At 35.8% G+C, this 11,636-nt stretch overlaps 2 protein-coding genes across 4 annotated transcripts in view; one reads left to right on the forward strand and one right to left on the reverse strand.

The window, feature by feature from the left end:
* The window catches only part of CCNH (cyclin H), a 28,096-nt gene extending 20,823 nt beyond the window's left edge, over positions 1 to 7,273 (forward strand). Inside the window, exons 7-9 of one of the 3 annotated variants that reach the window (XM_040239412.1) lie at positions 1,717 to 1,828; positions 4,678 to 4,738; positions 5,288 to 5,620. In XM_040239412.1, the coding sequence (XP_040095346.1) occupies positions 1,717 to 1,828; positions 4,678 to 4,738; positions 5,288 to 5,326 (212 nt within the window). In that variant the 3' untranslated portion in view covers positions 5,327 to 5,620. Of the gene's footprint in view, positions 1 to 1,716; positions 1,829 to 4,677 lie in introns of all 3 variants that reach the window. The other 2 variants (XM_040239413.1, XM_040239411.1) reach the window with 2 other exon arrangements.
* RASA1 (RAS p21 protein activator 1) overlaps positions 3,358 to 11,636 on the reverse strand; it is a 111,999-nt gene continuing 103,720 nt past the window's right edge. Inside the window, exons 23-25 of the mRNA XM_040239414.1 lie at positions 10,537 to 10,614; positions 9,528 to 9,662; positions 3,358 to 8,384 (exon numbers count right to left, since the gene is read on the reverse strand). Coding sequence (XP_040095348.1) covers positions 8,301 to 8,384; positions 9,528 to 9,662; positions 10,537 to 10,614 — 297 coding nt within the window. The 3' untranslated portion in view covers positions 3,358 to 8,300. The remainder of the gene's footprint in view (positions 8,385 to 9,527; positions 9,663 to 10,536; positions 10,615 to 11,636) is intronic.

The raw sequence follows: 11,636 nt of genomic DNA on the forward strand, positions 1-11,636 counted from the left end.
ATGCCAAAGTGATTCAGTTATATATATATATGTGTGTGTGTGTGTGTATGTGTTCTTTTTCAGATTCTTTTCCATTATAGGTTATTACAAGATACTGAATATAGTTCCCTTAGCTATGTGTTAGGTTGAGTGAGAGCCTCCACCTGTCTTACTGGCTAGGTTAGCCAGTCCTCTCCGGTTTCATTCTTGCCCGTGTCACACTGCATGCTCAGGGCTGTTGGGCTATTCTTTAGAGTTAAAAATCAGTGTGTTTCCAAACCATTTGTGCCAGTTGTCCTTGTTAATAAAATCTATAAGTACTGAAATATGAGATTGCAGATCTTGATCTTGGATGATGGAGTACTTGCATCTTTTGTTTCAAAAGTCAAGATGCTTCAGACTATATAAGTTCTTTGCTTGAAATGTTCTTGAGGGCTTCCCTCTTGAGAAAAACGGATTTGTGATTTAAGAATCATAAAACTGTAAGTTTTCAGTTTTACCACTAGAGGGTTCACTTCCAAAGCTAGTTGTGATTTGGCTATAGACGCTAGGATCAGGGAATTTAGTAGGTAGAAGAGATCTTAAAGGTAACTCACTGTGCTGTGTGTATACACGTGACAGTTTTGTTAGTGATTCTCTGGGTAGCTTTATTTTACTCCACTTGTTTTACTATACTAGCTCTTGTTAACACTCAGAGCTTTAATGATATTAAGGCACCTTATTCATAATTTTTCACACAAAGATACTGTCCTAAAGGTGTTGTCACAAGTATTAATTTAGTTGAAAACACTGCTTTGCTTGCATTATGAAATAAGTCAGTCACTTGGAGCACGTGGCTGACTAACAGCAAGCCCTGGATCTCTTGTTCTCCTAATAAATCTTGTGACTTATGGTCTTTGGTTTATTGTAGCTGAATTAAATATAGACTAGGTAGAGGATGTTTCTGCGATTTTAAAGTCACTGAATGTTTTAGCTTAATGAGGACATTTTTGTTTTCTTGGTGATACTTCATTGTCTAAAGTTTCACATTTTGTTAAAGCAAAGGATGGCTGACATGTTTTTACTAAGCATGCTACCTTCATTACTAATTACGTAATAATGGCTTTTTTTGTAAATAAGTATACTCTCAGCCCTCCATCTGTAGGATCATGAATGAAGAGTGAAGTCGCTCAGTCATGTCCGACTCTTTGCGACCCCATAGACTGTAGCCCACCAGGCTCCTCCGTCCATGGGATTCTCCAGGCAAGAATACTGGAGTGGGTTGCCATTTCCTTCTCCAGGGGATCTTCCCAACCCAGGGATCGAACCCAGGTCTCCCGCATTGCAGGCAGACGCTTTAGCCTCTGAGCCACCAGGGAAGCCCAATCTGTAGGATAGAATATTAGGAATATGGTTGGTGGCAGGGGACAAAGCATGTCTTTACTAAATCATGTAGAGCTTTTTTAACAGCCTGTAAAACTTGAACAAAAAGTAACCATGGTTAAGATTGGGAAAAAAATACTAGTAGAGCAAGTTTATCTTTTAGCTGTACATGATATGGGCTAAGCAGCAGATGGCTATAATAACTTGAAGTATGGTGGCCACTGGATTTTAATGTGGAACAATATTAACACTGAGAATAATCACATTTCAGGAGTGCTTTTGTTTCCCAAAACTAGATGGGAAATTATTTAACTACCTTATGGGAACAGGGCTTTTTATTATCTGGTTTAAATCCTTTTATTACTCTCCACATAGGCATGAGAAACTTGGTAAAAAAATACGAACCACCCAGACCTGAAGAAGTTGCTGCTCTGAAACAGAAGCTGGAGAGGTGTCACTCTGCTGAACTTGCACTTAATGTAGTTACGTAAGTAGATGTGAGACTGCCATTCAAGAATAGAGTTGTTACTGTGTCCAGCTAGTCTTTAAAGTGAATTATTTAACTGGTAAATTTTGTTTCATGTGGGGAAGACTGACTTACCCCCAAATCTGATTTTTTTTTTTTTTTTAGTGGAGATTTCTAATGGGATTAAGCATGACATAATAAATTATTATGAGTTTGGGTTTCAAGAGTATATTCTGCTTCTGCTCTAACATGTCCTTCAGCTTGCAGGCCCTGTCCCGTTACTCTTTGTGGGATCCACGGGGCGGAGTCTTCCTAGGGAATTCCTGAACCTCTTCTTGCTCTTTTAATCTTTGGGTTCTTTGTGGTCTGGTTTTATCTCCTCTGAAGAATAAGTACACTATTCTAGACTTAACATCTATTAGCTAGGGTAGAGAAACTTGGCATATTTTCTCTGTGGTAATTTTATGCTGAAGACAGAACCAATAGGCAGATGTGCTGTTCAGTGTCTTCTTGTAGCCACAAGGAACACCATAATGCTGCTTTTTTGATTTGTAGGCTGAATGTGGAAATCACTGTATTTGGGCTTCTTATGCTTTGCAATTTGAAATATCTACTTAAACCTTTTAGGTGTTTGAACAGTTGAAGATCTGGGTAGGGTAATAGGAATAGTGAAACTTCTGTTCCGTGGACTGTAGTCTGTAAAGTTTACTGGGAATTAGCTCTGGCATCTTAACAGTCAAGATGCATTTGAAATGTTTTTGATCTTTATAGTTATATAATCTCTACACTATCAGATAATATGTAAGCCAGCACAGCATTAAGGCCTTCAGATCAGGTGCACATGACTCAAATTCTTTAAAGTTACAGTGTGTAAAATATGAGACTCTTTTATATTTGTAGTTGTAACTGCAAAACATGCCTTAGCACAGAACTTAAAATGGGTAAATTTCACTTCTGGGTTTCGTGGTGACTAGAAGGAAGGAATGGTTACAGAGAAGGAAGAAAAATGTTGACTAATGAAAAGCATTGCAGCACTGATTGATAATCTTTTCACGTTGATTTTGACATGGGCTTCAAGGAGGGGTTGCCAAACTATAGCCCATCCGCCAAATCTGGGCCAGTGCCTGTTCATAGAGTTTCCTCAGGGCATAGGCACACCCACTAGTTTGCATTATTGTCTGTGGCTATTTTCACACAATAACAGAAGAGTTGAGTAGTTGTGATGGAAACTGCATGGCCTATATGCCTCAAATACTTACAGTCTGGCCTTTTTAAAGCAAATTTTGTCAACCTCTGAATTAGACCATTGAACTGTTACTGTTAACCCTCATAGCTACGTAAAGGACTGTAATGGAAAATTCTTAATTGCTAGATTTACATCTTATTCCAGGTGACCTTCTGCTTTGTACTGTGTCAGTCAAATCTTGCATGAATACTTAAGTGGTATTTCTCAAACTGTCTGGAAGGGACTGTTGGTTTTATTTCTATCTCATTACAGATGTTTATACTTCATAAAATGTTACCAATTACTGAAAAAAGAAAAAAACACATAAAGATAAGCTTAAATTTTATTAGATTTAACAGTCATAAATTATTCTATCAAATTGCTATAGTTTCTAAACATACACTCAGTTTCTGTACTTATTGCACACTGGAAATTGTTCGTGGACCAGCAACATCGGTCCATGGACCCACAGTTACAAGCATTGCTTTGGGATAAAATATTTTTCCTTGGTCTTTAAGATTCTTTCATCTTTTTTCAGTATACAAGTAATATATTATTAAAGCCAGTTAATACAGGTAAACCAAAGTTCTCTTTGACCAAACTCCAGTCCCGGTTGTGACCTGAGAGGCATTTACCTCTGCCAAGCTTTTCTCTATGTATGTGTAAAAGAAATAGTTTTCTACTGTTATCATATAAATTGTACAACATTTAGTACTGTCAATCTTTAACTGTTGCCAGTCTGGGTAAAAAAGAAAATAGTATCATCTTTTAGTTTTCATTTCCCCTATTACTTTGAGGCATTGATATTTCTATGGTTAAGAATCATTTGTGTGTCTTCTGCATTGCATAATTATAAGCCCTACTCAATTTCCTGGTGTCGTATACAACTATTTCCTTCCTTTGTTCCTTTCACCTTGTGATGTAGGCAACATGTCTTTTGCTTTATTAACGTCTAAACACCTTTTCTTACCCTAAATTATTATTTTGCCTTTTGTTCAGCTGTAAAAACCATTTACAATTATTTGTGCCTGGCCTGAGGTAGAAATCTCATAATAAAATTTTTGTTCAAATAACCCATTGTACCAGCCATTTAAAAATCTCTTGATTTTCTTAGTTATTTTAAATACTCGTTTATTACAGATTAAATCCCTGTGTATACTTTGTTTTTTGCCTGTCTGCTCTGACTGTTGATCTCTGTGATTCTTTGCTGATACAGTCAGCCCTCTGGATGCAGACCACCACTGTACCATTGCCATTTTATATAAGAGACTTGAGCATGTGAGGATTTGGGTATTCTGGGCGTTCCTGGAACCAGTTCCCCTCAGATATCAAGGGACAACTGCGCCACACTTTTAATTACCAGAGTTTACAATTATAGGTGTATATTTTGGTGTCAAGAAGGACAAAGGTCCCCCTTGTTCTTTTTCAGATTCTTTTGCTAATCTTTCCCAGGTCAGAGTTAAGTATTGTTTTTGTATTGTAACTACAGTTGCACTGAATTCAGAGTAATTTGAAAGAGTTTTCCTATCTGAATTTTTCACCTCTTTCCATTTATCCAGGCTTTGGTCTTCAGTAAATGTATCTCATAGCCTTGCTAACTTATTCTGTTGCCCATATTAGATTATTTATGGCTGCTTAATTGTAGGAAGAAGAGAAAAGGTTACGAAGATGATGATTATGTTTCAAAGAAATCCAAACATGAGGAGGTATGTTCTTCAAAGGTAAAATGTAAATTACTGTTGTATATTCTGGTACAACCATAATGTTAAGGTTTTATTGTTCTAGAGTACAAGCATTATAGAGAGAGGTACTGGAAAGCTTTCTTTTGTATCCTTTATTAACCTTGACCATTATTGGAGGAATTTTTCTCACTTCTGTCTTGGCCTGTTCTGAAGTAGTGTAATAGTTACTTGATGAAGAATCCTTCCTAAGGTTATAGAAGGTAGTAGATATACTTCTTGATCTTCAAGGAGTCTTCTCCTACCATTGTTTTAAGAAAATTGTACATGTCAAGTCAGATAATGAACAATCAGACCCAGAACGTCACAACTATAACATTTATTCCTGTCACTAGGCTAACCTGGTAAGACCACACCATATTATTATAAGGTTAAACTGCTACACATTTTCCTGATTTATTTACCTTATAATCAACATAGCAAAAGAACATTTTCCTAAAGAGAGGCAAGAAGGTAAACAATACTGGTTATGCTTCAATATACTGTTTTCCTTATGACATTTTCTTTCCTTCTTAGGAAGAATGGACTGACGATGACCTGGTAGATTCTCTCTAGCCATTTGAAATTGATTTGTCAATGCTAACTAATCATCAGATGGATGAAGCATGTCTGGCATTTAACTTTGTGAAAGCATCAAAATATATTAAACTTTTCTATTTATGTTATTTAAAATTTTTTCCTTTCAGGGTAGCTTTATGTGAAATAAAACATCTTCAAAGGAGCCAGAGTAACACCAGGTTTGGGTAACCTTACCCCATCATGACTGATATCAAATTAAAGCTATAATTTGCCAATGTTGTTGTATATAGTGTCATAATCTAGGTTGTTACAGCATTTAATTATTTAACTGTGACTGTGATCTTAGTTTCTAGAGTTGGAACCAAATTATGATGGTCAGTTTTTTTGGCTAGAAAATGAGGTTAAAGAAATTCTTACAAACTCAATTGTCCTGAATCTGTTTTCCAGATACCACCCTCTCCTCAGTGTCAGTGCACCCCAGGATACGCTTTTCCATGAAGTTTAGGTACCATTTAATTCCATTTCAAATTTTGAAAGTAAACTTTACTATATGCATATTCTTTAATAATTCTTTGTGTATTTCATTCCTCTCATTCCTCAATGAGAAGGAAACTAAAAAAGCTCAAGCCTAAAATACAGAGTATGATCTTATGAAAGTGAAGGGGGAGAAGCCAGAACTGACGCTCCTCCAGTACAGTCCAGATGAAGCGGCAGTGCTGCCAGGCTCTAGACAGGAAGGCAGACTGTCCACAGTCAAGTAGCTTGTTTCTCTTTCAGGTCACTAAAGTTTGGCATCAAAGCAAGGTCCACATTTATCTCTGAAGATTTTCCTACCAACCCCCTTAAAAAAAAAAAAAACATTTAGAGGTTTTATTTCATCATTGATCAGCTAAGTGACTCTAAGTCCTACAAAGGTAAAGAACAAGTTTTTTATTCCAGTTTTAAGGGATAAGCATGTCATTAAAATATGAAAAGCAGGGTGACTTTTTTATATTTGTGGGTTTTTTTTTTTTTTTAATAAATAAAAGGCAGGAGGAGGAGTAGTTGAGATCAGGAAAGGGCAGGTACGTTAGTATGGTTAAAACTGAGGTGTGATTAGAGGGAGATAACCAAATTGCCAAGCACTCAAATCTGGACCTTTTTATTTTCAAAATGTTTTCAGAGGTATCACTAGCCTGTGTCCCTTCTAATCCTAGAACACCAAAGGAGGCCAAATGGCATACTACTGTCTAGCTGAAAAGAAAGGAACACCGGATATGCTGAGTATTTTGGTAACACTGTTCAACCTGTAAAATTGCAGCTACTTTAGGGCTAGCTGCTGCTAAGTCGCTTCAGTCGTGTCCGACTCTGTGCGACCCCATAGACGGCACCCCACCAGGCTCCCCCGTCCCTGGGGTTCTCCAGGCAAGAACACTGGAGTGGGTTGCCATTTCCTTCTTCAATGCATGAAAGTGAAAAGTGAGAGTGAAGTCGCTCAGTCGTGCCCGACTCTTAGTGACCCCATGGACTGCAGCCCACCAGGCTCCTCCGTCCATGGGATTCTCCAGGCAAGAGTACTGGAGTGGGGTGCCATCGCCTTGTCCTTTAGGGCTAGCTACCTCCATACAAGTAACAGCATTTAATACTTAAAATTGTACTATGTAGAAATTTTGTGAACCCTCAGTTTTAACACTTTATTCTATCCCTCTAATGCTTAAAATACAGGAAGAAATAGTGTTGCTGTTAGAATGTAGGCCTTCAGAAAATTTTTCTTTACTGTGGGAAAGGCTTTTCTCAATACGTACTTGTTTAGAACCACCTTGTATGCCTCGTCTCCCCCTGGACAATTATAGGAGGGAAAGAATTGTTAACAAATACATAATGAATTAATAGAATCCTTCAAAAGAGACCATTAGCCAGAAAAAAAAAAAGCTCAAATTTCATCTTCTCCCTGGGCCTTGCTCTGGTACTAAATTTTGAACTGCCCCTAAAGGAGGAAGAAAATAATGAAATTAAATGTTTAGCTGTATTTAGACAGAAGTAATCAATTTTAAGATATCCCTTGGTTTTATTTTAACTTAACCCTGTGAATAAATTCACAAAAATACACATACAGAAGCAAATAAAACTATACAGTCAAACTAAATATCCAGCAGATACAACAAGTAGTCAGAAGGTCAAAGATGGATAGTTGTTCAGTGGCTGATGAAATTGTTCGCATAATTTAAAAATTCAACTTGGAATTAATGAATATGTTCAACGAAAGTATTCTAGGTTTTTTTTTTTAACATACAAAAGAAATTGGTCATTTATAAATGGTTGAATGGGTAACATGCATTGATCAGTACACAATGACCAATAATATTTATTGAATTCAAACTATTTACTGTTGTAAACATTAAACAAAAGCATTATGAGTTCTAAATACAGTCTTTGACAATTCCAACAAAATAAGTGGTACGTTTAAAAAATAAAGCTGATGAGCAATAGATCCACTCTATATATTTTCTTTCAACAGTTCCAGCAGAGATAGCACAGTTATTTTAAAAAAGTATACAGCAAGGATTGTTCCTATTGTAATGGAAAATTCTGGAAACTGTAAATACAAATAAAGTCATTGAACAGTCAGACGGTCATATTCCTAATTCAGGAAGAAGTAATGTAAGAACAGTCTGCAATCCAGTTATACTCAATTGTCAACAGAGAATGCTTTTTCATAGTTGTTTTCTCAAGAAACAGCAAAACTTTGGCAATTGAATGTATTGAAAATATATTTTCAAAGTTCAAGATACAGTCATAACATTGTGTGAAAGGTGATCTGTACACCAAGGCTCAGAGGTTGGTAAAGATAGCTTACAAAGCTGCTGGAGCAGTTACCAGCAGAATCTTGAGTTCTATTTGCATAGCTCACACATCACTGGAATGTGGAAAGGTGTGCTATTTTTTTGGCAAGAGCAAAGGAGACATTATACTGATGTGATTTACCATTTGGGGCATGCTGAATCCATGCAGAACACTGCGGCGAAGGCTGCTACCTGACATCGTTAGTTTTTGTATACTGGTTTTGTTTTTGTTGAAGCAGTTCTGTTATAGCCAGAAGCTTTTTCAGTACATGCTAGACAAGGAAAAACAATATGAAAATAATTAGTAAATGAATGAAAGCTCTGTCAAATTTCAGGGATGGGAAACCTGGATTTGAAAAATACCATATGAACTCAAAGGGATTCATAAAATAACATTACCATTCTATTAAAAAAAAAAAGCATACAACTGTAAGTATGTATTACTCAGTCCTTGATTAAATATTTCTGGTAATGTTATTTTGGCTGAGATATAATTTTATTTATATGACACACCTCAAGCCCTGTAAGAGCACATAAGGGCAATCAGGCTATAGTCTAATGAACGCTATAATCATAAATGACAACACTGGGCCTACAATTAAATCATTCAGCTCCTTTATTTTTCTTAGAAAGTCTTAATTGGGCCAAATTCTCCAAAAAAATAATTAAGAAAAAAAGTAAGGCAAGCCATATAGTAAACCCAACTCCAGTGTAGCAGGAAGGCAATTTATATGCCAAGAGCATATAAGTAGGTCTATGGCACATATTCTGCCTGAGTTTCTAAAGTGATTGGAACCTAAGTGAATCGTGCTATTATCTAAACTGGGAAGAAACAAGAATTGTGGAATCTCAGATTGAGAACTCAGAATCACTGCCCTCAATGTGTTAACCCCTCCTAAGGCCCCTGCCGCATGTCGGCCACTGGTGACAGTGCTTTGTTTTTAAGGCCATATTCCAGAATCTCTGGATCTTGAAATGTTTTTATCAGTCTTAGAACACATGCATAATTCTCATGTGTTTGACAGTTTGCAGAGTTACCTGGCCATGCACGGTGTGTATGTGACAGAAGCAGACAGAAACGCACTACATCACTACTGACTGACTGACAGCTCACTTACCACTTCCATACACGCCACAAAGGGTATAAACACCTCCGTTTTTTCAATAGAGTTCACATTAACTTAGAAGCAAGGTTTGACATTTTGTGGTATCAAAAATATGTAATCTTAATCTGGGCTCATCATTCCTGTTTGCTGAGATCTTTGTGGATTTTGATTCAGAGTCTTACAATTTTAATTAATAAAGTAAGACTAATTATAGTTCAGCTATTTATCAGCTCTCAAATTGTGATATTGCTGATATTGTGCTTACATGTAAAGAAATAATATTGTTAACAAAGGCTGGCAAAAACCTACCTGTTGTGCACCACGCTCATTACTGAGCGTCCGCAGTTCATCTGAATGGGCCACACAAATCTCATGCAATGCTGCTAAATCACGGGAAAGGTCAGTTCTAGAATGCTCTGTAGTGTCCGGAAGTTCAGGTACATTCTTTAAGGGAATCATAAAACTGCATTTAGAAATACGACACTACTATCTCTTCTGAAAAGATCCTAACTGGTACAATAGATAATACTTAATAATCTCTTAAAATTCAACTTGACAGATTTTATGACCTCAGTATTCACACAAAAATCAGGTTTCATTTTCTTCAATCACAGGACAAAATATCGCGCAGTATTACTGCTATTCTAAGCAAATGGTTTTTCTAAATTTTTTTAAATCTATGAAGTTTTTTGTTTTGTTTTGTTTTTTAAGAAAAAAATTCTGGAGGGCAAATAATGCAAGCATTAACTCTTTAATATGGATTAAAGGCAACCCAAACTTAAAACTCCTATGCTCTTTCAGACTGACTTTCATGATTAAACTGGTATAATTTGTCCAAACTCATCAGCACATATAAGAGCTACATGACACGTGTTAATGAGAACCGTTCAGGTCTATAATTACCTGTGGACTATGCCACACACACATAACATATAGAAATCAGTGTCAATTATCTTCAGATAAGTTTCATAAAGTAACTTTGTGTCAATAAAGTACTACCAGACTGAATACTGATTTTACTGTTTGAAGTTCCACTACTTTGTTAAAGCAGCTAAAGCAGCAACAGACTGACATAGTGGTGAGGTGGGCAGCTAAGAAGATAATGAAAGACAAGACAAACTGAAAATGACACAAGAAATCCAAAAGCCACAATACTATATTCGTGGTGAAAACTACTTATCATAAGAATAAATGATTATCATTATAATCAAATGAAATAATTTGTTTAGGAAGGTAGACAAAAATATGCAGCTTTTGAATTTTTCAGTTCTGGATAGAAAAGCTTTTAGGTGTCAAAATACTTAAATTATATACATACCCCTAGTTCATCTAAAAACATGATCATGCGATGTTTATTACTTTTGATGAATGGATTGACACCTTCCATGTAAGGCTCCTAAAAATATAAAAATAAAAGTCTCACTATATGGATGAAAAGCATCTGATCTATAACAAAAACCATACATACAGTAAAAATTCTTATAAATCATATTATCAGTAGCAGAACATATTTGTAAGAATTTTATCAAAATGACTATATCAGTAGCAGAACATATTTGTAAGAATTTTATCAAAATGACTATTTTCTTTCTAATATAAGCAAGCAGCTATTCTAAGGAATAGGGGTATATTTTTAATGACCAAATTCTGAATGAAAAAAAATCAGCATACATAGCCTAGCAGAAACAAACTATTTATATGTAGGTCATTCAAAAATAATTACTGAGAAACTACTTGCCAAGTACCCAGAGGTTATTAGAATCTAGCAGAGAATATAATGAATTAAAATACAGTATGATAAGGACTGCAATAAAAAATTAGTACTCATAACCTGCCTCAGAATTCAGATACATTCAAAAGCTAAGTCAGGCTACAAACTGCTTCTTTCTAAAGTCTTAAACCTATTCTAAAACATGCTATGTTACATTAGGAAAAGTTTAGTATTAACACAAGCTCTTTCAAACTCAGTAAGGTGAGATAAGGACCTAGACATGAAAAATCATCTAGTCTAAAAATGATGAAATAAGGAAACACAAAGTAGTATGCCTATCAGACTGTCAAAAGAGTAATAATAGCTGAGTTTTGGCAAGGCTGAGAGAAGCAAAGTCTTAGTAATTCTGCTCCAAAGTTCATTTAAGAAATAACTAGACAAGTTTGAAAGGAAGAGTGTGTGTGTGTGTATATGGATATAAGGCACAGTGACAAACTGGAAATCATCTATGTATCCAGTAGAAGACTACTTAACATTTACATGATGGCATTAAATAAGGATTAAGAAAAATAATTACATATTTCCAGATACAACAAGACGTTTAAATGACAGAAGCAGGTGACATATTAATAGTCAATTGTCCTTAGTAGGATCACATATGGGTTGTTTAAAAACTCATCTAAATTTTAGTATTACAGAGAATGTTT

Source organism: Oryx dammah, unplaced genomic scaffold, assembly GCF_014754425.2.
Source record: "Oryx dammah isolate SB20612 unplaced genomic scaffold, SCBI_Odam_1.1 HiC_scaffold_5, whole genome shotgun sequence".
NCBI classification, from domain to species: Eukaryota; Metazoa; Chordata; class Mammalia; order Artiodactyla; family Bovidae; genus Oryx; species Oryx dammah.